Source organism: Meriones unguiculatus, assembly GCF_030254825.1.
Source record: "Meriones unguiculatus strain TT.TT164.6M chromosome 13 unlocalized genomic scaffold, Bangor_MerUng_6.1 Chr13_unordered_Scaffold_76, whole genome shotgun sequence".
Lineage (NCBI taxonomy): Eukaryota > Metazoa > Chordata > Mammalia > Rodentia > Muridae > Meriones > Meriones unguiculatus.
In genome coordinates this window covers 129,792-157,552 of record NW_026843680.1, presented here as the reverse complement: position 1 = coordinate 157,552, position 27,761 = coordinate 129,792, and the positions used below count along the sequence as shown (strand labels likewise).

General features: G+C 38.1%; 1 protein-coding gene across 9 annotated transcripts; it reads left to right on the top strand.

Annotated features, from left to right (window-relative positions):
* The first annotated feature begins 520 nt into the window (after positions 1 to 520).
* LOC132651411 (zinc finger protein 431-like) lies at positions 521 to 21,646 on the top strand. 9 transcript variants are annotated; one of them, XM_060376623.1, is made up of 6 exons: positions 539 to 672; positions 1,666 to 1,883; positions 17,169 to 17,247; positions 17,638 to 17,764; positions 17,951 to 18,011; positions 19,439 to 21,646. In XM_060376623.1, exons 4-6 carry the CDS (start codon positions 17,731 to 17,733, stop codon positions 20,547 to 20,549), a joined length of 1,206 nt encoding a protein of 401 aa, XP_060232606.1. In that variant the 5' UTR covers positions 539 to 672; positions 1,666 to 1,883; positions 17,169 to 17,247; positions 17,638 to 17,730; the 3' UTR covers positions 20,550 to 21,646. The 9 variants fall into 9 exon arrangements, with proteins under 9 accessions (XP_060232605.1, XP_060232601.1, XP_060232606.1 ...); XM_060376622.1 differs by lacking the exon at positions 17,169 to 17,247 and having other exon boundaries at positions 521 to 672; positions 1,728 to 1,883; XM_060376618.1 differs by lacking the exon at positions 17,169 to 17,247 and having other exon boundaries at positions 521 to 672; positions 1,728 to 1,931.
* The last annotated feature ends 6,115 nt before the right edge of the window (positions 21,647 to 27,761 follow it).

The window sequence follows — 27,761 nt, the reverse complement described above, 5'->3', positions numbered from 1 at the left end:
GCAGGAATGCTAGGATGACAGACGTGTGCTGCCATACCCAGCCTTTATATATTTGGAAGAGATTTATTTCCTGTGTCTGACTCCTAATGACGTAATCAAATGTGCAGAGACCCAAGGATCCCTTCTCCAGCTCCCAGGCACTGGACATTTTATACTGTAGCAGCAGCTTCCAAGACATGGGGCTGGGCGATGACGTCACAAAGCAACTGTCCAATCGTGACCCAACGACAGAATGGCATGGCAGGGAGATTTGCAGGCACTTGGAGCAGGGGAATGGCCATGCAGGCTCTGAAAACTAGTAGCAGCAGCGTGAAGAGTCCCCCGTGCCTACTTCCTCCGTAAGGGAAGGTGAGGGACGCCGGCGCGATTTGGTGGGAACAGCATGTCGGGCATTCTGGGATTTGTAGGCGTCCCCCGGCCCTGGTACATGCTGCTTAACGGGAGAGAAACAAAGATGGGACTGCAAACAATCCCAGAAGGCATTGCGCCGCCCAGACGCCATTTTAGTAGTTCTCAGATACAATCCCAGAAGTCCTTGCCTTGACGCCATGTTTGTAGTTTTCAGGCAGGTGGGTCTCTTCCGCAAAGCATCGTGTTACTGTTGTTACTTCCCTGACCAGCGAGCGCTCGCTCAGAAGTGGGGAAAAAGGATGAAGGTCCGTCTGTGACTAGGTTTGAGTTTACATCCCTGTGGCGGGGGACAGGGAGATGGCGGGGCGGCCTCGGAGCGTCTGCACCCGGAAGTCTCAGCAGGGCAGATCCAGAAGCGAAGCCCAAAGGGAGGGACTTCCGCTAGAGGCGCGCCGCTACCCAGACCTGTTGTCCCCTGTCAGCAGTCTTATCCCAAGCAGTAATGAACTCATAGTCCTGCTCACACGAGGGGGCGGGGAGGGGAAGAACCTTGGGGCTCGCCGCCTCCCGCACCTGTCCATCGCCCGCCGTCCGTCCTGGAGTCCCCGAGCGGCTCCTGCGTGGGGCAAGGGGGATGGCGGGAAGAGAAGAAGCCCAGTCCTTCTCTCCCACCAGGCCTGTGTGCTTCCTGGGGGAGATGGGTGCATGCCGCCCTGGGTGAGGTTGTGCACGACCTTGTATATGTTGTCCTGGCGCCCTCTGCTGGCCTGCGTGTGCATGAGCAGGGAGGACCCTATAAACGATGTTTTGGGGGTTGAGTAGGTAAGGTTCACTGGGCTTAGTTGTTAGGGTGCTGGGGACTCAGTACAGAAGGATCTGGGGCAAAGAGAAAAAGGAAGCGGTGGAGAAGAAAGAAGAGGAAGGAAGGAAAGAGAGAACAAAGGAAGAAAGAAATCTGGTTTTTACAGAAAAAAGTCAGCTAATTGAAACTTGGGTACTATTTGGCGTTGGTTTGCTGAATTTAAGCCAACATACACAGGTAAATGTGCAGGTATTCTGTAGTGATAAAAGTAATTGACATTTTTCCACATGGTAAATAAATTATTTTCAGCCAGAACGGAGGTGTAGAACGTGGCAAACCAACACATTTTATTTAGAGTCCGTATCAAATAGGAATGACTTGGTGAACTTTTTCAGAGGAAGCTTCTCATATTCAAACACAAGAGCTATCCCTGGCTGAATGAACTTTCTCTAGTCACCTACACCCTCCTAGTACCCAGGAGATTCTTACTTCCATAAATTCTGGATTGACAGGTTTGATTGCTCACCTCCTGCTTTGTTATGTGAAAATCATGACCCATACCCAATTTCTATAGAGATTAAGCCAGAAGAAAATGATGTGGTGACTGTTTCTGAGCTATTCCATATGGAATGCAGTGTATTCAGTGGCCCATGCCCTCCATTAAACGCTTTTGAGCAAAATTGAAATGGAATCTAAAGACAGAAATCCTGACTGGCTTCTACCATGCCAGGTAAGCCTCACTCATAAGCAAGGGAAGCATCAAGATCTTATATTATTGGTAAGTAATTCACTGTCATCAAGCCAGTAAAACGTTTTCATCTTATCATTGAAAGTACAAATTAAAATGGAAAAAAGATTTTGTCAAAATGTATGTGTATATATCTGTATCTTACATGATTTGGGGACTGAAAACACTCATTTGAAGACATTAAATTTGAATGTCTTTCAACGAATATTTTCCTAGTGTGAGATGAGATTCTGTAATATATATGTGTAAATACTATAAAAATATAGCAAGTTCAATAACGAAAATTTTTATGATTTCATGGAATATGTCCAATGACATAAGACTAGGGCATCATATCCAAAGCAACCATTTCATCTAAAATACAATCTATATTCATGACAAGAGACCATAAGAAGATCTTTTTGTGGACAATAAATAACTTGTATTAGAGTAGGCAGTAACTGAAACATAATTGCTTTCACAGATCATTTAATATTAATACAGTATGATGAAGGTGAAACCAAAACTGTGCTCCCATTATTAGATTTTAAAATACAGACAGTGCTCATGAGCTGAGCCGTATCTCAACATGTTAGTGATAAGTGTAATGTGTGGGTTCTAAACCAACAAGATATAAACTAGGACTCATTTACACTTATGACCCTTGGAGATCACCTTCAAATAGGGTATCATGAAGAAGATTGTTGAGCAAGTCAATTAAACTTTTCATTCAGTCAACGTTAGGCAAATAAAAGATGAAATGTGAATGTTTGTATACTATATAATTTAGTATTATAGGAATCAGTAATGTTTGACATTGATATTGACATAGTCTGTAGTCATGGCTTCCAGTCATAAAATAGGTAAGTATGTCTCTTGTACAGATAACTAAGTACCTATATAGAAGTTCTTTATAACACAAGTTATTAATTAGTTAACACAATATCAGGTTGTGTTATTTTTAAAAGTTAATTTTTTTGTAATCAAGATAATACTGGTGTCTTTACAAAAATATAGAAGTTTTTCTTCTTTTTCCCTTTTGTGGAATACTTTGAGGAGTATTGCAGTGAGTTATTTGAGACTCTTGTAGAATTCATGGTGAATCACTATACCTAGGCTTGCTTTCCTTTTTCTTTTAATTAAGAGATTTTTAAATTATCATTTCTATCTTGGTTGTTATGTGTCTGTTTTAATAATTTACTTCTTCTTGATTTAATGTTGTTAGATTTTATACATCTAGAAGTCTACCCATTTATTATTTTTTTTTTACATTTAAATGCTTAGTTGAATGAAGACTTTTAAAATATGAACCTATCATTCTCTGCTTTCCTTAGTACATATTGTAGTATCTTTTAGACCAGGATTGATACAGTTGACATGGTCTTAAAAGAGAACAGACAGGCATTTCCAAAAGCAGGATTTTTCTCTCAGACAAAACACTGATATGCTATTCTTTTGCGGGGGGAAGTGGAGATTCTGTGCTGTAGTACCAGGGGCTGGAGGTCTTAAGTAGCTTGATGGGGAGGACATACTGTGGGGGTTCAGTGTATAAATTTCTGGCCTTAGTCCTGCCTTCTGTAGGTGTGTGGGTTTATTTCTGAGTATTTGATTCAATTCCATTGACACTCCAAGTCTGTTTCTCTGCCAGTACTTTGTATGCTGTTATTATTACTATTGCTCTATAGTATAGCTTTAGATCATGGATGGAAATAACTTCAGAAGTTCTTTATTATACTGGGTTTGTTTTTTTTAATATGATGTTGAGAATTGTTCTTTCAAGGTCTGTAAGGAATAGTGTTGGTATTTTGATGGGAATTGCGTTAATCTCTTGATTTCTTTTGGTAGGATGACCATTTTTGCTGTTATTCTTACTGATCCATAAGCATGGAAAATCTTTTAATTTTCTGATATCTTCTTCAATTTCTTTCTTCAGAGGCTTGAAGGGTTTTTGTTTGTTTGTTTGTTTGTTTTTCATACAGATCTTTCCTTTGCTTGGTAAGAGTTGAACTGATGTACTTTATGTTATTTGTGACTATTGGAAGGTTGTTGTTTCCCCAATTTCTTTCTCAGCTCACTTGTCTTTTGTATACAGGAAGACTTCAGATTTTTTTTTTGAGTTAATTTTATATCCAGCGATTTTGCTGAAGGTGTTTGTCAGCTGTAGGAGTTCTCTGGTATAATTTTTAGGGCCACTCATGTATACTATCATATCATCTGTGAATATTGATACTTTGACTTCTTCCTTTCTAATTTGTATCCCTTTGATCTCCTTTATTTGTCTTACTGCTCTATGGACAGGGAGGATGATATCTTTAATGTGTTCTAGGATTCGGTTTGCAAGTATTTTATTGAGTATTTTTGCATCGATGTTCATAAGAAAGATAGGTCTGAAGTTCTCTTTTTTGATTGGGTCTTTGTGGGGTTTTGGTATCAAGGTGACTGTGGCTTCCTCGAATGAGTTTGGTTGCTTCTGTATCTATTTTGTGGAATAGTTTGAAAAGAATTGGAGTTAGGTCTTCTTTGAAGGTCTGGTAGAATTCTGTGCTGAAACCATCTGGCCCTGGGCTTTTTTTTTTTTTGGCATGAGACTTGTGATGACTGATTCTAGTTCCTTGGGAGATATAGGACTATTCAATTTATTTACCCAATCTAGATTTAATTTTGGTAGATGGAATCTCTCAAGAAAATTGTCCATTTCATTTAGATTTTCAAATTGTGTGGCATATAGACTTTTCTAGTGAGACCTAATGATTGTTTGGATTTCCTCAGTGTCTGTTGTTATGTCCCACTTTTCATTTCTGATTTTGCTGATTTGGATAATTTCTTTCTCCCCTTTACTTATATTGGCTAAGGATTTGTCTAGCTTGTTGATTTTCTCCAAGAACCAGCTCTTAGTCTTCTAGATTCTTTGAATTGTTTTCTTTGTTTCTAATTCATTCATCTCAGCTCTGAGTTTCATTATTTCTAGTTGTCTACTCCTCTTGGGTGTGCCTCTTCCTTTTTTTCCTAGGGCTTTTAGGTGTGTCATTAAATTGCTTGTATGAGATGAACTACTCTCTGGAGGCACTTAGTGCTATGAACTTTCCTTTTAGCAGTGCTTTCATTGTGTCCCACAAGTTTGGGTAAGTTGTGCCGTCATTTCCATTGAATTTTAGGAAGTCTCTAATTTCTTTTTCCATTTCTTCCCTGACAAAGCTGTCATTGAGTAGAGAGTTGCTTAGTTTCCATGTGTATGTAGGCTTTTTGTTATTTCTGTTGTTGTTGAAGTCTAGTTTTAATCCATGTTGGTCTGATAGGATACAAGGGATTATTTCGATCTTCTTGTATATTTTGAGGCTTGCTTTGTGCCTGATTATATGGTCAATTTTTGAGAAGGTTCCATGAAGTGCTGAAAATAAGGTATACTCTTTTGTGTTTGGGCGAAAAGTTCTGTAGACATCTATTAGGTCCATTTTATTTAGGACCTCTGTAATTGTTATTTCCTTATTTTGCTTCTGTCTAGATGATCTGTCCCTTGGTAAGAGTGTAGTGTTGAAGTCTCCTACTATTAAGTTGTTGGGATCGATGTGTGATTTAAGCTTTAATCATGTATCATTTATCATCAAATTCAGCTTCTGAATATGGGGCCTAGATGTTCAGGATTATGATGTCCTTCTGGTATATTTTTCCTTTGATGAGAATGAATTGCCCTTCCTCATCTTCTTTCATTAATTTTGGTTGAAAGTCTATTTTTATCAAGAGTATTGGCCTGTGGGTTGTGTGTGTGTGTGTGTGTGTGTGCATGTGTGTGTGATTTTAATTAGTTTGCTTATGACAGGAATGCTGGATTTCTAGAAAGAGTTTTGAAGTGCTTCTTCTGTTTCTTTTCCTTTTTTTCTTTTCTTGATAGTTTAGGAAGGATTATTATAGCTCCTTTTTGAATGTCTGGTAGAATTCTGGTGTGACTTCATCTTAAGCAGACACACTCAAGTGGAGTAAATGATTAGAAATAATCAAATTCAGAGGTGAAATCTCATTCTATTAAGCCACAGTCACCTTGACACCTAAAGTCCCAAAAGACCCAACAAAAAAAGACAACTTCAGACCTACCTCTCTTATGAACATTGATGCAACATTACTCAATAAAATACTTGCCAACTGAATCCAAGAAAACATCAAAGATATCCACCATGACCAAGTGGGCTTCATCCCTGCATGCAGGGGAGGTTCAGTATATGGAAATCTATCAATATAATCCACCACATAAACAAACTGAAGGAGAAAAAGCACATGATCTTCTTAGATCCTGAAAACGCATTTGATAAAATCCAACACCCTTTCTTGTTTAAAGTCTTGGACAAATGAGAGGTACAAGGCACATACCTAAACATAGTAAAGACAATATACAGCAAGTCTTTAGCCAACATCAAACTAAATGGAGAGAAACTTAAATCAATCCCAGTAAACCTCAGGGAAAAGGCATGGCTGCTCACTCTCTCAGTATCTCTTCAACATAGTACTTGAAGTCCTCACTAGAGCAGTAAGATAACTAAAGCAGATCAAGAGGATACAAATCAGAAAGGAAGAAGTCAAAGTATCGTTATTTGAAGATGATATAATATACATAAGTAACTGCAGAAATTGAACTAGAAAAAGCCTTCAGCTGCTAAACACCTTCAACAAAGTGGCTGGATACAAAATTAACTGAAAAAAAATCAGTAGCCCTTATGTGTACAAAAGACAAAAGGGCTGAGAAAGAAATTAGGGAAACTACACCCTTCACATTAGCCAGTAATAAGTACCTTGGTGTGACTCTAACGAAGCATGTGAAACACCTGTTTGAAAAAAATGTCAAGGCTCTGAAAAATGAAATTGAAGAGGTATCAGAAGAAGGAACGATCTCCCATGCTCATGGACTAGTAGGATTAACATAGTGAAAATGGCCATCCTGCCAAAAGCAATCAATGGATTTAATGCAGTTCCCATCAAAATACCAACACAATTCTTTATAGATCTTGAAAGAACAATTCTTTACTTCACATGGAACAACAAAAATCCCCAGAACTAAACCTATCTTGTACAACAACAGATCGTGTGGAGGCATCTCCATTCCTGATCTCAAGCAATACTATAAAGCAACTGCATAATACTGACATATAAACAGAATGGTGGGTCAATGGAACTGAATAGAAGATGTAGAAATAAACCCATACACCTATGGATACTTGTTTTTTGACAAAGAAGCCAAAACCATACAATGGAAAAAGCCTGCATCTTCAACAAATGGTGCTGGTCTAACTGGATGTCTGCTTGTAGGAAAAAATGCAAAACGATCCATATTCATCACCTTACACAAAACTAAAGTCCAAAGTGGATCAAAGATCTCAACATAAAACCAGACATAGTAAACCTGTTAAAAGAAATATTGGTGAGGAGCCTTGAACTCATTGGCATAGGAGAATACTTCCTGAACTGAACACCAATAGCTCAGGCTCTGAGATCAAAAATTAATAAATGGGGTCTCATGAAACTGAAAAGTTTCTGTAAACAAAGGACTCTGTCATCAAAATGAAACGACAGCCTACAGATTGAGAAAGTATAGCCCTATAGCTGACAGAGGGCTAATCCAGAATATATAAAGAACTCAAGAAGTTAAACAGCAATAAAACAAGTAGTCCAATTAAAAATGTGGTATAGAGCTAAATAGAGAATTCTCAGTGGAGGAATATTGAATTGCAGAGAAACAGTTAAAGCAATGTTCAGCATCCTTAATCATTAGGGAAATGCTGATCAAAACAACCCTGAGATTTCATCTTACAGCCATCAAAATGGCTAAAGCTCAAGTGACAACACATGCTGGAGGAGATGTCCAGAAAGGGGAACCCTCCTCCATTTCTGGTAGGAATATAAACTTGTACAGCCACTTTGGAAATCAATCTGGCACTTTCTCAGAGAAATAGGAATATTGTTTCCTCAGGATCCAGCTATAGCACTCCTAGCTAGGCATATATCCAAAACATGCTCAAGTATACAACAGGGGCATTTGCTCAACTCTGTTCATAGCAGCTTTATTTGTAATAGCCAGATCTGGAAACAATCCAGATGTCCCTCAAATGAAGAATGGATACAGAAATTGTGGCACATTTACACAATGGTATACTGCTTAGATATTAAAAACAGGAAAATCATAAAAATTGCAGGCAAATGGTGGGAACTAGAAATGCTCATCTTGACTGAGGTATCCCAGAAGTTGAAACAAACACATGGTATATACTCATAAATGGATTTTTAGACATATGTAGGACAAACATTCTAAAATATGTTCACCTCTAGAAGGTAAACAAGGAGGACCCTGGTTACATGATCAGTCCTCACTCAGAATGACAAATGGGACAGATATTGGAAGTGGGAGATACCAGGCAATAGGACAGGAACTGACCACTGAGGGCCTCTGAAGACTGTACCCCACAGGGTATCAAAGTAGATGCTGACATTCATAGCCAAACTTTAGGCAGAGTGCAGGTAATCTTATGAAAGAAGGGGAGATGAGAGGACCTGGAGGGGACAATATCTCCACAAGGAGAACAATAGATCCAAGAAATCTAGGCATAGGGGTGCCAGAGCCCACCAGGAGAGTTGAATGGTTCTTGAGTCGGGAGTGAGGATTGAAATTAATGAAAAAACAAACAAACAAACAAACAAAAAACCCCAAATACACAGCATACAGGAAACTTTTTTAAAGAGGCTCCGGACTGCAGCAGCCGCAGTCACAAGTAGCAAACAGATGTAGCAGCAGCAGCAAGCCACACGCCTTAGCCACAACAGCCTGATTTTTTTTGTAGACAGCTTTTAAGCCACAGTAAAAACAGCTCAGAACAATGGGTTAAATTTCCACAAGGAGCTGGAGCAAGAGGTATGATCTTCACAAGCTATCTCACCTGCTGTCACAAACAAAAGGTGATGGACTTGCAAATTCTTCCCTGACTTCAGTGAAGTCCTGGTAAAAGCAGTCTTTCCACTGAGATATAAATATCAAAGCAGCTGCCAGAGCCACGGCTCCCAACTTAAAGGTCTTTTCTGAGACTGCTACTCCAATCAAGAACCATGCATGGAGATAACATAGAATCTTTAATAGCTCTACACAGTTGTAGCCCATGGCAGCTCCAAGTGGGTTCTGTAGAAAGGGGAACAGTGACTGCCTCTGACATGAACTCAGTGACTGGCTCTTTGATCACCTTCCCTTGATGGGGCTCCAGCCTTACCAGGCCACAAAGGAAGACAATGCAGCTAGTCCTGATGAGACCTGATAGGCTAGGTTCAGGTGGATGGGGAGGAATACCTTCCATATCAGTCATCTTGTGGTGGGGCATGGTAGGACATGAGGGAGGTAGGATTGGGAGGCAATAATGGAGTGAGATACAGTGGGGATACAAAGTGAATAAACTAATTTATTTAAAAATAAATTAATAAAAATAGACTCAAAAGTCTAATAAAATTTCTCTGAAGAGAATACAGACATACATCAAAACTATTATCCACTATGAATGACTTGCTTATCCCTGATATGGCACAACATAAGTCAATAAATATAAAAACTACATAAATGATGTATAAACAGAAATCACATGAACATCTCAATAGCTTAAACAAAAACCAAAAAACGTCTTTAAAAAAATCCAACGTGCCTTTATCATATAAGTTTCAAAAGTTGTAAGGCCAGAAGCAATACCTCTCAACACAATAAAATCTATAGATGAGAAACCTGCATCCACAATCATCCCTAATAGAGAAAAGGTTTAGGCAAGTATACTCAGGTCAGAAGTTTGTCATCTATGTTCACCACCCTCACTTTTTTCAATATTTTGCTCAAAGTGCTTGTTTAAGCAATAAAGAAAGATAAATAAAGGAATATAAATAGGGAAAGTAGAATTCAAACTATCACTCTTTGCAGATGATGTAATAATATGCATTGCAGTTCCCCAAAATTCTATCACAAAAAAATTATGAAATGATTAACAATATAGCTATGTGACAGGATACAGAATTAACTTGCAGAAATCTATTTACTTTTGTATATACCAACATCAAACATTCAAAGGAGATCTTGAACACACTCCCATTCAGAAATGTCTGAAAGAAAATAAAGTATCTAGTAATAAACAGATGAAAGAAAAAAACACACCCACAATGAGAACTTCAAACACCTGAAGAAATCAAGAAAGACACTGGAAAATGAAGAGACATCCCATGTTCCTGGATTGATGATGGTAAAATTTTGAAAATGACTGTTCTACCAAAAGCTATTCACAAATTCAATGCAAATGCAATGAAAAGCATAATATCATTCTTCACGAACAGAAAAAAAAATTCTGCCCAGTTTCTTCATCCATTTCTGTTGTCTATTCTATTTTCTATTCTGAGTGAGACTGGCACCCTCCTGTGGACCCTTGTTATTTTGCTTCTTTGGGTCTGTGGATTGTAGTATGATTATCCTGTACTGTAGGTTTAATATCTGCTCATAAGTGAGTACACAGTATGTGTTTCTATCTATGTCTGTGTTACCTCACTCAGGATAATTTTTTTTTCTAGTTTGATCCTTTTGCCTGCAGTTTCCATGATTTCTTATTTTTAATAACTGATTAGTATCCCATTGTGTAAATGTACCAGAAATGCTTTTATACATTCTTCTAGATTTGAGGGACATCTAGGTTGTTTCCAGTTTCTAGCTTTTATGAATAAAACAGCTATGAACATAGTAGAACAAATGTCCTTGTCCTATAATGGAACATCTTTTGAATATGTTCCCTCGAGTGGTATAGCTGGGTTTTGAGGCAGAACTATTCCCAGTTTTCTGAGAATGCACCAGATTGATTTCCAGAGAAGTTGTACAAGTCTGCATTCCCATCAGCATGGGAGGAATATTCCCTTTTCTCCACATCCTCACCAGCATGTGTTGTCACTTGAGTTTTTGATCTTAGCCATTTGAGTGGTATAAGATGGAATCTTAGAGTCATTTTGATTTCCATTTGTCTGATGGCTAAGGACTTTGATGATTTTCTTTAGTGCTTCTCATCCATTCAAGATTCCTCTGTTGTGAATTCTCAGTTTAAATCTGAACCCCATTTTTAAAATTGGTTTAGTTGATTTGTTGGTGTTTAATTTCTTAAGTTCTTTGTATATTTTGGATTTTACCACTCTGTCTGATGTAGGGTTGGTGTTAGTATTTTCCCAATCTGTTGGCTGCCATTTTGATCTATTGATAATGTCCTTTGACTTACAGAAGCTCTTCCATTTCCTGAGATCCCACTTATTAGTTGTTGATCTCTGAGCCTGTGCTGTTGTTTTTTTATTGTGTCCTATGTTAAGGAGTTCCAGACTTTTCTTCACCATGTCTTATCTAAATATATCTCTGGTTTTATGTCAAGGTCTTTGATCCACTTGGACTTGAGTTTCTGCATAGTGATACAAAGGGGTCTATTTGCATTTTTCTACAGGCAGACACCTAGTTAGACCACAACCATTTGTTGAAGATGCTGTCATTTTTCCATTGTATGGTTTTATCTTTGTTGAAAGTAAAGTTCCAGTAGGAGCGTGGGTTTATTTCTGTGTCCTTATTCCTGACCTTATTTGTAGAGGATCGGTCTGCTCTCAAGGGTGTTTTATTTTTCCATATGAAGTGCTTGCTCTTTCAAGGTCTGTAAAGAACTATGTTGGAATGTTGGTGGGAAAAGGATTGAATCTGTAGTTTGCATTTGTTAGGAATGCTGTTTTACTATGTTAAGCCTACATATCCATGATTTTGGGAGATCTTTCCATCTTCTGATATCTTCTTCAGTTTTTTTTTCTGTAAAGACATGAAATTCTAGTCATAGAGGTCTTTCACTTCTTGGTTAGAGTTACAACAAAATATTTTATATTGTTTGTGGCTACTGCACAGGGTGTTATTTACCAAATTTCATTCTCAGCCCATTTTTCATTTGTATACAGAAGGGCTAATGAACTTTTTGGTAAACTGTGTTCCCAGCTATTTTGTGAAAAGTATATATCAATTGTAGGAATGCTCTGGTAGAATTTCTTGGGTCACTTATGTATACTAGTATATCATCTGCAAATAGTGATAATTTGACTTCTTCCTTTCCAATGTGTATCTTCTTGATCACCTTCAGTATTTTTTATTGTTCTAGCTAGGACTTAAGTAGTATATTGAAGAGATGTGGGGAGGATAGGCATCCCATCCTTGTCATGTACCTCATATGAGTGGAATTTAAGTTTCTCTCCAAGTAATTTGATGCTGGCTCTCAGCTTGCTTTTTACTGCCTTTATTATGTTAAGTATGTGCCTGATTCCTTGTATGCTTGATTTCTCCAAGTCTTTTAACATGAAGGGGTGTTGGATTTTGTGAAAGGCTTTATCTCGTCTAATGAGGTGATCATGTGATTTTGTTCTTTCACTTTGTTTATATGGTGGATTACATTGATGGATTTTCATATGTTGAACCATCCTGGTATCCCTGAGATAAAACCTATGCGTTCATTGTGTTTATCTTTGATGTATTTTCGGATTTGGTTTTCGACTGTTTTATTGAGTGTATTTATATCTATGTTCATAAGTGAGAATGGTCTGAAATTCTCTTTCTTTGTTGAGACTTTGGTTTGTGTATCAGGGTGACAGCCATCAGAATGAGTTTGGCAATGTTTCTTCTGTTTGTATTTTTGGAATAGTTTGATAAGTATTGGTATTTACTCTTGTTTGAAAATCGGGTATGATTCTATGCTAAAGCCATCTGACCCAGGGCGTGTGTGTGTGTGTGTGTGTGTGTGTGTGTGTGTGTGTGTGTGTGTTTGGCAGAATTTTTAATGACTGCTTCCATTTTCTAAGGTGTTATTGGCTTTGTTGTTTCATTTTATTAATTTTATTGTTTTTGTTTTTGAAGAAAAAGTTTCTGTTGTCTTGTGTGTCCTGTAAGTAGGTATGTGAATCACATGGGCCTCAGACTTAGAGATCCACCTGAATCTGGATCATGGATTGTATGTGGGCCCACATGCCTGTCTTTGTAGTGTTGTTTTGTTTTCTTTTTATATTATTGGCTAATAGACCTGAAATTTGTTCATATCAAACCCGTTGTTTACTTGATCTTTACTCACATCTTGAATTTTGAAATTTTTCAGAGCACATTTCTCTTTTGGCAACTTCAGGCTCATTAACCAATGCTGTTACATTATGGCCACACCCATAAAATTCCAGGAGCCTCCCTTGACCCAGAAACTCACCCAGATTTCTATTTTTTCTTCTTGTTACCTTCCTCCCTCTACTCTCCCCATACCTGATGCCCATCCCCATTACCCTACCCACTCCCTCTCCCACTCTGTACCTTCCCTCTATTTAATTCAGATACATATCTCATTTTCTCTTCAGAGTGAGTTTACTACATCCTGCCTTTACTCTCCTTGACTCTCTGGTTGTGTGGATTGTTCCCTGGTTATCCTGTAATGTATGGTTAATTTCTACTTATAAGTAAGTAGGTACCATGTGGGTCTTTCTGGGTCTCAGTTATCTCACTCAGAAAGATCTTTCCTAGTTCCACCCATTCTCTTGCTGATTGCATGAAGTCTTTTTTATTAATAGCTAATTGGTATTCCATTGTGCAACTGTATCACATTCTCTTTATTCATTCTTCAGTGGAAGGAAGTCTAGGCTGTTTCCAGTTTGTGTTTATTACAAATGAATATGCTGTGAACATAGTTAAGCAAGTGTTCTTCTGGTGTAGTAGAGCATCTTTTGGGTATATTACCCTAAGTGGTATAGCTATTAAGGTATGTAGGAATTGACATTTGTCTTTTCTTAATTTTTTGAGACATATCTAAATGGATTTCCAAAGAGGTTGTTCAAGTTTTCATTCTCACCATCACTGGAGGTGTGTTCTCTTTACTCCACATTCCTCACCACCGTGTGCTGTCACTTGAGTTTCGTGATCTGAGCTATTCTGACAAGTGTAAGATTGAAATGAAGAATCCTTCAATTTACATTTCCTTGATGACTAAAGACACTGAACAGTTCTTTAAGTACCTCTCATCCATTAGCACTTCCTCTGCTTAGAGTTCTCTGTTTAACTCTGTATGGCATTATTTATTTGGGTTATTTGGTTTGTTTGTGTCTAATTTGTTCAATTCTTTAATTTGAATATTATCCTTTAGTCAGATGTAGGGTTCATAAAGGTCCTCTCCAAGTCTGTGTGCTGCCATTTGTACTATTGATAGAGTTGTTTAACTTCCAGATACTTTTCACTTTTATGCATCCCTTTTATTAATTGTTAATCTTAGTGTCTGAGCTGTTGGTGTACTATTCACAGAGGTGTCTCCTGTACCAATGAGTTCAAGGCTATTCCCCACTCTCTCTTCTATTGTGTTTAGTATATCCAGTTTTATGTTACAGTCTTTGATCCAATTGGACTTGAGGTTTGTGCAGGGTGGTAAATATGGCTGTATTTGCATGTGTCTACATGCAGACATCAAGTTAGAGAAACACCAATTGCTGAAGATGCTTTCTATTTTTCCTTTGTATCTTTTTGACTTTGTCAAATATCAAATTCCTGTAGGAATGTGTGTTTATTTCTCGGTCTTTAATCTGGTTCCATTATCAATCTGCCAGTTTCTATGCCAATACCATGAAGTTTTAATTACCATTGCTCTGTAGTATAGCTTGAAATTATGGCTGCTGGTACCGCCAGAAATTCTTTTACAGTATAGAAATATTTTATCTATATTGCATTTTCTTTCCTATGAAGTTAATGGTTGCTCTTTCAAAGTCTATGAATAATTGTGTTGGAATTTTGATTGGAATTGCTTTGAACCTATCAATTGCATTTGGTAAGATGGCCATTTTTTACAATGCTAATTGTATGATCCTTGAGTTTGGGAGATCTTTCCGTCTTCTGGTATCTTCTTCAGTTTCTTCCTTCAGGGACTTGAATTTCTAGTCATACAGATCTTTCACTTGCTTGGTTAGAATTATACCAAAACTATTTTATATTGTTTGTGACTATTATTCAGGGTGTTGTTTCCCTAAATTCATCCTAAGCCTATTTACTGTCTGTATACAGAAGGGTTATTGATGTTTTTAGTAAATTTTGTTCTGCGCCACTTTGTGGAAAGTGTTTGTCATTGTAGGAGTTCTTTTTTAGAATTTTTAGATTCGCTTATGTATTCTACTATATCATCTTCGTATAGTGATTCTTTGGCATCTTCCTTTCCAATCTGTCTCCTTGAACATGTTCCGTTGTCTTATTGCTCTAGCCTGGAATTTGGTGGAATTGCTTCAATTTTTTTAAAATTTAATTTGATGTAGTCTATAGGCTTGCACTCCATTGCCTTTATTATATTTAGGTTTGAACCTTTTGTGCATGATCTCTACATTCTTTTAAGATGAATGGCTGTTAGATTTTTTGTCAAAGGCCTTTTCAGCATCTGATGAGATGACCATGTGATTTTTTTCTATCAGATTATTTATAAGGTGAATTAAATTGATGGATTTACATATATTGAACCATCCCTGCATCACTGAGATGGAGGCTACCTCCTCTTGGTGGGCAATATTAATGATGTGTTTTTGGATTCAGTTTCTGAGTATTATATTGAGTATTTTTAGATCGCTTTCATAAATGAGATTTTCTGAAATTCTTTTTTTCTGTTGTGTTTTTATTTTATTTAGTTATAGGGTGATTGTGATCCTATAGAATGATTTTGGCAATGTTCCTTCTTTTTCTGTATTTTGTGGAATAGTTTAAGGAGTATTTGTATTAGCTTTTCTTTGAAAGCCTGTCAGAATTCTGTGCAAAAACCTGCTGGCTCAGAGCTTTTTATTTTATTTTGGAGACTTAATGACTGCTTCTTTTTCCTTAGTGTATGTAGGTCATGTTTATTTTTTTGTTTTGTGGTGTTTGTTTGTTCTTTTTGTTTTTGAAGTTATTTTCTTTTTGTAGTCCTGACTGTCCTGTAAGTAGGTATGTAGATCAGGCAGGGTTCAACTTAGAGATCCACTTTAAAGTGTCTCTAGAGTGCTGGGATTAGTTGTGGGCCCACATGCCTGGCCTTTTTGTTTCTTTGTTATATTATTATGTGATAGGCCTGGAATGTGCATATTGTATATGTCAAACATATGCTCTTCATTAGGATATTAATACTGTTTGAACCTCTGAATCATACGATTGCTTGTTTTAAAATTTTTTGAATGAATATGACTATTTTTCCTGTTTATGTGAATAAATATCTCATGTGTGCCTGGTCCTCACAAGATTCAGAACTCTTGAATTTAGAATAATAGATAGGTGTGAGCCTCTATGTGTTGGGTCAAGGTAAGCCTTTAAGAGGCCCATACGGAATGGCAAGTAAAGCTTCAGGAACTCCTGTTTCTCCTTGAAAGGTTCTGATCCAATGCACACTGTTGCTTTACTAGTGACTCCTAGCACACTAGTGAAGTCTCAAAGGGATCCAAGGCTAGTGCGGTGCTGCTTCCCCTTTCCATATAGGTATATGGAAATATATACCACAAAACTAAGTTGTGGTGTGGCAACTCTCACATTCCTTACAGTTGCACCAACCTGATTGATTGTTACTAGTATTTGAGGCTAGTATGGGATGGTCTGATTGGGCTTTCAGTCATTTAAAGGCTGTAACGCTGTAACAAAGTTTGATCTGCACCTTTGAATGTTGTCTCTGGAGTTTGATTATCAGGTTTCTGTGTGGACCCTGTCACCCCTAACCCACCTACCCCATGGTACCTGATCGCCATCTGTGTAAGTACTGGCAATCAGGCCCAAATATCTGCAAGACCAACAAGATCTCTTCACAGCTGAGCCATCTCTCATGTCCTATGTTGCCTATTTCATTTATTTATTCATTCATTTTTTATTTCTAATAATTTAATTTAAATTTGTGTGCATTGATGTGAGGATGTCAGATTGATTGAATTGGAGTTACAGATAACTATGAGCTGTCATGTGGGTGCTGGGAATTGAACCCCTGTCCTCTGGAAGAACAGACAGTGTTCTTAACCACTGAACCATACCTCCAGCCCCCATGTTGCCTATTTATGATCAACATTTACATTCCTAATATTTGCATCTCTCCTTTTGTAATTGTTCAAGTTTTCATTTCATTTTAGCAAGATCGTATTAATGTTACAATTTAAGTGAGGCACTTCAGGTTTCTAGACATGTATACAGTACTGGATAGAATATATAACTCTTTGTAGAAACTTGAGAATGATCTTTCAGTTCTTTCCATGTTTTTAGTTTGATTGATTTTTTTGCAGATTATTCAGGTTCTTATTATGTACTCCTGACTGTCCTGGAACTTATTGCAGAGAGCAGGCTAGCATCCAGCTCTATGAGGTACACCATCCTCTGTCTCCTGAGTGATTTTGGAATTAAAGACATCAGAAAATACACCCAGTTTGCCCATTGTTATTATAGTCAGGAATCTTTTATACTATTTCTCTCATGTGGGCTCAGTACTATAGATATGTTTACTCTCTCTGTCTCTTTGTCTGTTAATTGGCATTTCTCTTGCAAATCTATATCCTAATTAAAGGATGTAAAAATTAGAAAGGTAACTCACTATTCAGTTTCCTCCTAAAAGGAGTTGGTTATTACATTAGAACTTGTGTATGAGAAATAAATAAAAGAAACACCAGAATTCTTTGAAAATATTGTAAATGAAGGATACATTTTCAGTATTCTAAGTATCATGCTTTCTGATGTACATGTGCATGAATATTTTAGAGTGCATTGACCTACAATGATGTGCATGTGAACTTCACTCGAGAAGAGTGGGCTTTGCTGGATCCTTCCCAGAGGAGTCTATACAAAGAGGTAATGCTGGAGACCTACAGGAACCTCACTGCTATAGGTAGGACAGTGAATTTTCTTTACTTTTTAAAATATGGGAGACTCTTTATTCATTTTTTATCCACTTCTGTAATTTTTCTTGAGGATGAAGAAGGATGAGGTGAATGGTTCTTTGAGCATACATCATGACCTAAATTTTGCCTTATTTCCAATTACAAATTATACATTTTCTTTTCCTGTATTTTAGGATACAATTTGGAATATCATAATATTGAAGAGAATTGTCAAAGTTCTAGAAAACATGCAAGGTAATTTTCATATGTAAGCGGGTATGAAAGTGATTCTGAAAAAAAATTGATTAGTCATTAGCGCTATGAGGTAGAACTGCAATTTGTTTAGTCTCCTACAACTCAGATATTGCCAAAGGTATTCACGGTAAATAGTTAATGAAAGTATGTCCAAAACATTATACTGATCAATATAGTCCATAGTAAAGCTGGGGTTAATTATTTACTTGTAGTAATGTTGCTAAGTTTTGTGAGAAGGTCAGTTTTTTAGAGTAAAGAATGTTGTTGTGGAAAAACCATAATCCCTATAGCACATGTCTCTGATGAAAAAAAAATCAAATCTGTGAATGCAACGTGAAACCATGTCATTTATTTTTTTTTCTTTTAACAGTTATATCATATATCACAATGAATACAAATCATGTTACTATAGGTATATTGAAAGAAACAATGGACCACCCAGAACAACTAAAATAAATAGTAGTCCCCATTTTGAATAGATGTTTAAAAGGTGATACCTGTTATGCTTTATATGGGCTATTCAGAGATGCAAGCAATACAACTAATGACACAGAGGCTTTGTAATATTTTAAAGTTTAGTCAATTTAACTGGTCAGATTCTGAACCCTCTTTTTCTCTAACACAAATAAACCTTAACACAGTGTCCCACTTTTTGGCCAGCTCTACCTCTTTGTTCCTGTTCATGTCCATTTGATGACCTCACTGTCCTGCTGGTGAATCGCCTGATTTTTTTCTTCTTCCCAGCAACCCTCTCTCACTCAGAAGTTCTGCCCTCCATTTTTGCCCTACTATCAGTTGTCAGCTTTTATTTCCAATAGATAAGTAAGGAATGACAAATGTTTACAAAATATAGGACAGGTGATAATGGGCCATAAAGAGAACAATACTACAATCTTGTCAGCACTTAGTTCTCTGCTGGCTCAGCAATCAGCATTTACTTATACTGACACACTTTCACAAAATATACACCAACATCAATTAACAGGTTCCTTAACTTCATTAGTAATTCTCACAAAATCACACTGCAGAAAATATAAGTTTTAGGAATATATAAATGTTTGTTTGTCACAGTTATCTTCGCAGATTTAGGATGGCACACAGTATAGGGACATTTATTCATCCAGTCACTGTGTTAAAGCTCTGAGGTCTTGGATTTTTCTACAAATACATGGAAAACCATCTTATAGAAGAAAGTATAGTGTAAGTGTGAGCCAGGTAACAAATGTTTTTACCATCACATGTATTTTCAAATATGCAAACCCTAGAGAGAAGGAGAACACTATGAATGTAAAAATAATGATGAAAATTTAAGATTTAATTCCTCTTTACATTTTACACCAAATTGTAAAACTAAGTGACATGGACAAAAAGATTCATTAGTGTAATGAATGTGGTAAAGCTTTCATATGTGTCATTCATCTTTGCAGGTTTGAAAATAGTCATAGTGGAGAGAAAGCTTCTGAAGATACTCGATATGACGAAGTCTTTACACGTCACATTAGTCCCCACACATATAAAAGTATGCATATTGGTGAGGATCGCTATGAATGTAACCAAAATGGTAATGCCTTTGCACATAACAGTCACCTCCTAACACATAAAAGGACACATTTTGGAGAGAAACCTTATGAATGTAACCAACGTGGTAAAGCCTGTGCACGTAACAGTAATCTAATACACGAAAAAAATCACAATGGAGAGAAACCTTATGAATGTAACGAATGTGGAAAAGCCTTTGCACGTAAAAGTACTCTCATAGTACATGAAAGAACTCACTCTGGAGAGAAACCTTATGAATGTAACCAATGTGGTAAAGCCTTTGCATGTAATAGTAGTCTCCAAATACATAAAAGAACTCACACTGGAGAGAAACCATATGAATGTAACAAATGTGGTAAAGCCTTTGCACGTAACAGTACTCTCCTAGTACATGAAAGAACTCACACTGGAGAGAAACCATATGAATGTAACCAATGTGGTAAAGCCTTTGCACATAACTGTCATCTGGTAGTACATAAAAGAACTCACACTGGAGAGAAACCTTATGAATGTAACCAATGCAGTAAAGCCTTTGCACGGAGCAGTCATCTGGTAGTACATAAAAGGACTCACCCTGAAGAGAAGCCTTATGAATGTATCCAATGTGGTAAGGCCTTTAAACATAACAGTAATCTCCTGATACATAAAAGAACTCACACTGGACAGAAACCTTATGAATGTAAACAATGCGGTAAGGCCTTTGCATGGAACAGTCATCTGGTAGCACATAAAAGAACTCACACTGGAGACAAACCTTATGAATGTAACCAATGTGGTAAAGCCTTTAAACATAACAGCAGTCTCCTGCTACATAAAAGAACTCACACTGGACAGAAACCTTATGAATGTAACCAATGTGGTAAAGCCTTTGCACGGAACAGTCATCTGGTAGTACATAAAAGAACTCACACTGGAGAGAAACCTTATGAATGCAACCAATGTGCTAAAGCCTTTGCATGTTACAGTGCTCTCCTAAAACATAAAAAAACTCACACCTGAGAGAAACCTTATGAATATAACGAAAGTTGCAAAGACTTTGCACGTAACAGTAATTTCCTAATACAGAAAAGAACTCCCACTGGATATAAACCTTATGAATGTAACCAATGTGGTAAAGTCTTTGCACAGAATAGTCATCTGGAAGTACCTAAAAGAACTTACATTGGAGAGAAATCTTATGAATGTACCTCATATGATAAAGTGTATGCATTTCAGAGTAGTCTCTGAAAACCTAAAAGAACACAACTTGAAGAAAAAAACATTATGAATGTAATCTGTTTGGCATCATCTTTGTACAACACAGTCATCTCCTAATACATAAAAATGCATGTTGCAGAAAATTCTTATGAAAATAACCAATGTCATAAAAGCTTTTCATGTAAGAGTCATCTTGAACAAGAACACTTACTGGAGTGAAACCCTATGACTGTAATCAATGTGTTAAAGCCTTTGCATATCATAATAATCTCCATGTACATAGAAGAATACACACTGGAGGAAAACTATGAATGTAACTAATGTGATAAAGCTTCTTGACGTAATAGTAATATCATATGACAGAAAGAACATATACTGGAGAGAAACCTTATGAATGTAACCAATGTTCTAAAAGTTGCTCTTCACACTCATCTTCAAAGTCATGAAAGAATTCATATTGGACTGAAAGACTATGAGTGCATTTAGCATGGTGAAGCTCTTCCACATTTGTATAGTCATCATCATTAAAGAATTCATACTGGAGAGACATTAATGAATGTTTTAAAATGTGAGGGCTTTGCATATATCTATATTTTTCATCATTATAAAGGTTTCATAATGGAGAGGAATTCCAAGAAAAAAACATTTTTAAGAGGTGCAGCTGAGAGGCACTGTGGTTATGTGGACTAGATATGCAAAATATTTCAAGTGTTTCACATCTTTCTTCTTCACATGTTCTCTTTACAAAATAATTAGAACCCTGTGTCTCTCCACACCCCTGCCCTGTGGATCTTCTGTACTTTCTCCTGCCTTCTTTGATTTCTTTTGTTTTCAACCCATTAAGAATTTATTGTAATGGAGACTTAAAAAATGAAATAAAATGAATTTTCAAATCTTTTTTCAATCTGCTATTTTATCTATAAACTCTACTGTGTACCTTCCTTGTGAAAAGAACCCAGTAATGTGCCATCAGGCCTGGCTCAGATTTTTTGTTTTATTATTATTATTATTATTATTATTATTATTATTATTATTATGGTTTTTTTGAGACAGGGTTTCTCTATGTAGCCCTGGCTATTCAGGCCTTTCTTCTACAGACATCCACCTGCCTCTGCCTCCCAAGTGCTGCGATTAAGGGTGTGTGCCACCATACTTGTCAGGACTCTCTTATAGCCTGGTTGAAGTCATATTTTGTGACTTAGGACATGTCCAGATAAGTGAGTGTGAAGAGCTGGCCAGGGGAGCCTAGAAGAACTGTCATCAGAGACTAGAGAGACTTCCTCCAGGAAATGATGGGAATAGATGTAGATTCCCACAAACAAATGCAAGGTACAAGTGTGGAGTTCTTGAGGAAGGGAAGAATCAAAGGAACCAGGGGTATCAGAGATACCATGAGAACACTGACCACAAAATCAGCTGTCTATGACTCATCCGTGTTAGCACAGATGAGGCCTGGAGGACTCTTCGGGAAGACTTTTTGCACGTGTAGGGAGGGATTAAAGGAGTGTCAGTGGGAGGTGTCAAGAAATCAGGTGACAGAGAAGGGAAGAAGCCAGAGAGGAAGAACCAGAGGGGGTCACATGATGTGAGTGGAGCCAGGAAGGGGCCAGAAGTATCACATGAGAGGTTGGATTGGCCAGGGAGATTAGGGGTGGAGCTGAAGACCCACCTGACATGCAAGGGGCTGGGGGAGGGCCAAGGATGTGGCCAGCGTTTCAAGTGTCACAACCTCCTAAATAGTGATATAATGTACTGTGTAATATTCTATATTATTTTCTGCCTTTTGTCTCAGGTCTCAGGTGTTGAGTCCTGATGTCTCCTTGTTGGGTCACAGGCAGCTGAAGTATGTCTAAGCTACTGCTACAAGACATGATGATGGCATTGACTACTACATAAGGATAACAGAGGGGCCAAGGATTGGGACTTAGGGCTTAAGCCTGAGGCTTCAGGGCTCAGGCATCAGTGACCAGTGATCAGGATTTAAAATTGTGTTTATAGGGTCTGATCTAGGCCCCTCATTCACTTTCATATCTAAATGATCCACATTCATAAGACCTGGGTCTGCTCCTCTCAAATCTACATATCTCAGGAAACTTTCTTCTTGGATTATTACCAGAAAAAAATAAATTATCTTTAGGGACCATTTGTCAACAGTCCTTTAGGAAATGAGCTGATCTTACCCAATCAGAGCAATGTACATTTTGAACATACAAATCTTTTGAAATTGTTTGTTCAACCACAACCAAATTGTTAGCTTTACACTTAATATCTATAGTAGTTTTAATGCATTCAGAAAAAGGTGCAGATGTAGAGCTTGAAGGTCTAATAGCCCTTTTCCATTCAGCATTCACACACTCATCAGCTAAAGGTACAAGTAAATTTCTCTAGCATCTGGATCTGATATTGCTCTATCTAAATCCCAAGTAAATCTTTGTAAAAAGTCAGTGAAAGATTTGTGTGAACTCTGGTTTACCTTTCTGAATGACTCAAAATATTTTTCTCATTCTTCAGTCTTGCCCCAAGCATTTAAACTTATTGTACTACATTGTTCTGAGATGTCATCATTCAACATAATTGGTATTCCTTTTTTCCCTGCTGTTTTATTATTTTAATTTATTACAATTTATTTACTTTGTATCCCGGCTGTGGCCCCCTCCATCGTCTCCTCACAATCTTACCCTCCATTCCTCTTGACTCTATGTCCCTCCCTTACTCCACTGATAGCATAGGACCTCCTCCCCTTCCACCTGATCCTAGCCTGTCAGGTCTCATCAGGACTGGCTGCATAGGCTTTCTCTGTGACCTCACATGGCTGTATTCCTCTTTTCAATTTGTATTTTCTTTACGTTTATGTGCTATAAGCCCTAATGGTGCCTCTCTCTCAACTCCTCCCAATTTTTCCTTCCTCTTCTTCCCCTTCTCCTCCCCCTTTCTGCCCAGAAAAGGAGAGCTTCCCTCCCTCCCATATCAGCCCTGTGATTTATTAAAGTGTTCATTGTATATTTTCCATTTAAAGTACTTTTTATACTTATGCATGGACTTACATGTATTATAGCTATTTTATGTAGATAATTTATAGGATGTTTATGATGTTCACATATGTTTATTGTTATTTCACACTCTTCCTTCTTTTACATTTATCTACCTTTGTATTTAGAGTACTTCCCCCATATTATCCAAATCAGATCAATTGCACACTGCTTTTTGTACTGTAATGTACAAAATGCATTGCTTCCCCACCATGTTTCCTGGTTTCTACAGTTATTCCATGGTAAATACTCACATCTGAAGATTTTGAGTTAGCTGCCTCAGAGTATAGAGAATGAGTGATATTTGTCTTTCTGGATCTGTGTTACCTAAATCAATATAATTTTTCTAGTTTCATCTATTTATATGTATGACATATGTGTTCTGTATGTATTTCTATGTATGTTTGTGTGTATATGTATTTATATTTATGTCTGACTTATGTGTTTAGATGTTTCAATTTCCTATCCATGAGAAGAGAATAGCAAGAAACATGGCTGATCAATTATTTCTGTAGTGATATATCAAGTACTTTGTGCATATGTCAAGGTATAAATCAGCTGGGTTGTATGGTACATTTATTATTACATATTTGAGAATTCTACACAATGATTTCTGCAATGGCTGAATCTGTTTAAAAGTTGCTCAACAAACTTAAGTTGTTTTACAGAGAAATGGTACCTATGGTCTGAGGATTCCTCTGTTGACCAAATGCTTAGCAACCACAATAAAATCTGAGTCCCATCTTCACCACTGCTTGAACTGATGTATGGTGCTGCACACCTGGAATCCAAGCACCCAGGATTTAGAGGCAAGATGATTGGATCAAGGTCATTTTAGTTTATATGTGATTTTAAAAGACAATACAGATGGGAGATCCTGTCACACACACACACACACACACACACACACACACACACACACACACCTAGCCTTTCCCCCTCTCACTTTCCATTTTCTCTCTCTCTCTCTCTCTCTCTCTGTGTGTGTGTGTGTGTGTGTTTAGAGAGGAACGTGGGTCCTTACTTGGATCTGGTGTTACAGACCATTGGGAGTAACCCAATGTGAATGCTGGAAACTAAATTCAGTTCCCCTGGCAGGACAGCAAGTCCTCTTAACTGCTGAGTCATCCCTCTAGTCCCGATTTTTAGCCTGTAATTTGTGACACTCATTTTCTTGTGGAGTTTGTGAAAACATACTCCAGTCAAAACAGGCGATACAGAAGGGAAACGCTAGTCACAGATTGGCAGTAGAATACATTTATGTCTCCAGCAGAATCTTACATTTTAACTTTGGGTGTATATATATATATATATATATCATGTGTGCATGGTATCTTAGTTACTTTTCTACTTATGTGATTGAAGAGTTTAAGTTAGCTTGGGTGACTCCATTTTGAAAGGAGAAGCCACAGAGGGAGACAATGCAGCCACTCCTGATGAAACCTAATAGACTAGGATCAGAAGGAAGGAAAAGAAGACCTCCCTTATCAGTGGACTTGGGGAGGGGCATGGGTGGAGAAGGGGAGGAAGGGAGGAATTGGGAAGGGAGGGCGGAAGGAGCTACATGGGGGATACAAAATGAATAGTGTAATTAATAAAAAAAATTTAAAAAAGTCCCCCTCCAAAAGAAAGCTGAGTGGTATTTATGTAAAAAAAAAAAAAAAGATTTATTGTCTGTGTCTGACTCCCAGTGACATAATCAAAGGTGCAGAGACCCAAGGACCAGCTACCAGGGACAGGACTTTTTACTGTAGTAGCAGGAGCAGCTGCTGTGTGTTTGACTTCGTGGACAAGGGGCGGGGCAGTGACGTCACAAAGCACCTGATCCCAACGACAGTATGGCATGGCAGAGAGATTTACAGACACGGAGAGCAGGGAAAAGGCTGTGTGGGGTCTGAGGACAAGGAGGTTTCCTGCGCCTACTTCCATGCTCCTCGCCAAGCCAACTGGTGGTAATCTAAGGAACGCATGCAAACGATGCTGGCAACAGCACCCAGCGGATTCTGGGATTTGTAGGCGACTCTGGGGCCACGGTCCAGGCAACAGAGAGGAGAGACGGAAAAAAAAAGGGAAGACTGTTAGCATTTAGGTAGCCTGCTTCTCAGTTGCCTAGCTACCTATGATGTCATCATGTGTCACTGACCAAGTAGCTCACCTGGCAGGCATGGTTATGTGTTGTTCCTTAAGAGGTTCAACCCACCACTTTGTCTCTCTTGCCCTCTTACCCTCTTACCCTCTCCCCTTTTCTGTCGAGGCATCCCCTCCCTTCCCTCATCCTGTCTCCCTGTCTCCTTCTCTTTCTCTCTTCATATCAATCCAATAAACCTTTCATATAAAATCTGCTGTGCACATCATCATTTTTGGGTCCTAACAATCCTGGACTCTGTTAACCAGGCTGACATTGAACTCACAGAGACAGCCTATGTCTGCCTCTCATGTGCCTGGATTAAAGGCTTGTGCAACCATGCCTGGCAAAACCTTAGATTTTTAAGGATTTGATTAAGGGAGGGTTTCATATATCCCAATCTTTTTATAAGATTTCAGAGTGGCTGAATGAGGGGACCTCTATTATTATCTGTGTGTGTGTGTGTGTGTGTGTGTGTGTGTGTGTTTGTAGTTATCAGGCAGGTGGACTTCTGTTGCTATAAATCTTGGAATGGTTGGTACTTCCCTGACCAGGGAACACTCCGAAGTGAGACCTGAAAGGATAGAGGTCTGTCTGTGACTAGAAACTTTGTGTTTACATCCCGGGAGCAGAGGCCAGGCCAGAGAGTTCGTGAGTTAGCCTCTGGAGCCTCTGAGCTCCATAGTGTCTGCCCCCATCAGGGTGGATCTGGAAGCAAAGCCTGAAGGGGCAGGACTTCCACTAACCTGCGTCACTGGCCGGACTGGTTTTCCCTTGTCAGCATCCTTCTTATTCCAAGCTGTTTGCCTAAACTCTTTGAGTCCCACTCACATGGGGAGGCTGTCCATCATTCTGTCTCCCTGAAGTCCATGAGCGGCTTGTGCATGAGGCTCCCACCATATCTGCATGCATCCTGTAGGAGGTAGGTGCATGATTCCAGGGGTTCAGGCTATGCACAAGCTTGTATAGGTTATATAGGTGCCCTTTGCTGTCCTGCAGGTAACTGAGCAGGCAGGACAGTATCAATAATTTTAGGGTGCTGGAGATTGATTAGGTAAGGTGCTCTGCTCTTAGTGGTTAGGGTGCTTGGTCTCAGTACATAAGCATCTGGCCACATCTGTTGACCTGAAGGCATACACACATGCTGAACAATGAATAAATAGTGTTTAGGGTGCAGGGGGCTGAGTAGCTAAGGTGCTCTGTGCTTACTGGTTAGGATTCTCTCAACTCAGTACATAAGGATCCTGCCACCTCTGCTGGCCTGAAGGCATACATACATGGGCAAAGAAAAAAGGAGGAGGATAAAGAAGAGGAAAGGGAGGAAGAAAAGTAAGAAAGATATCTGTGTGGTTTTTACATGTTTCAATTGAAACATGGATACTATTTGGTGTTGATTTGCTTTATTTGAACCAACATACACAGTTAAGTGTGCAGGTATTCTATAGTAATCTGAATAATTGATGTTTTTCTGCACTGTAAATAAAATATTTTCAAACAGATGGAAGGTGTGGGACATGGCAAAACAACACATTATATTTAGAGTCTGTATCAAATAAGAATGGTTTGGTAAACTTTTTCAGAGGAAGCTTCTCATATTCAAAGACAAGAACTATCACTGGCTTAAAGCATTTTCTCGAGGCACCTATATTCTCCCAGTACCCAGAAGAGTCATAATTCCATAAATTCTGGATTGGCAATTTTGATTGCTCACTTCCTGCTATGTTATCTGAAAATCATAAACCATATCCAGAAAATATTTCTATAAAGATTAAACCAGAAAAAAATGGTGTGATGACCATTTTGTGAGTCCAAACCACAACATATGGGATGCAGTGTATGCAGTGGCCTATGCCTTCTGTA

Coding starts and splice junctions, on each gene's coding strand:
- LOC132651411 (XM_060376618.1), top strand. CDS start 1,839: ATGGAATCTAAAGACAGAAATCCTGACTGGCTTCTACCATGCCAGGTA. Junction 1,932..17,637: donor ATCAAGATCTTATATTATTG/GTAAGTAATTCA, acceptor TGAATATTTTAG/AGTGCATTGACCTACAATGA. Junction 18,012..19,438: donor AGTTCTAGAAAACATGCAAG/GTAATTTTCATA, acceptor TCATCTTTGCAG/GTTTGAAAATAGTCATAGTG.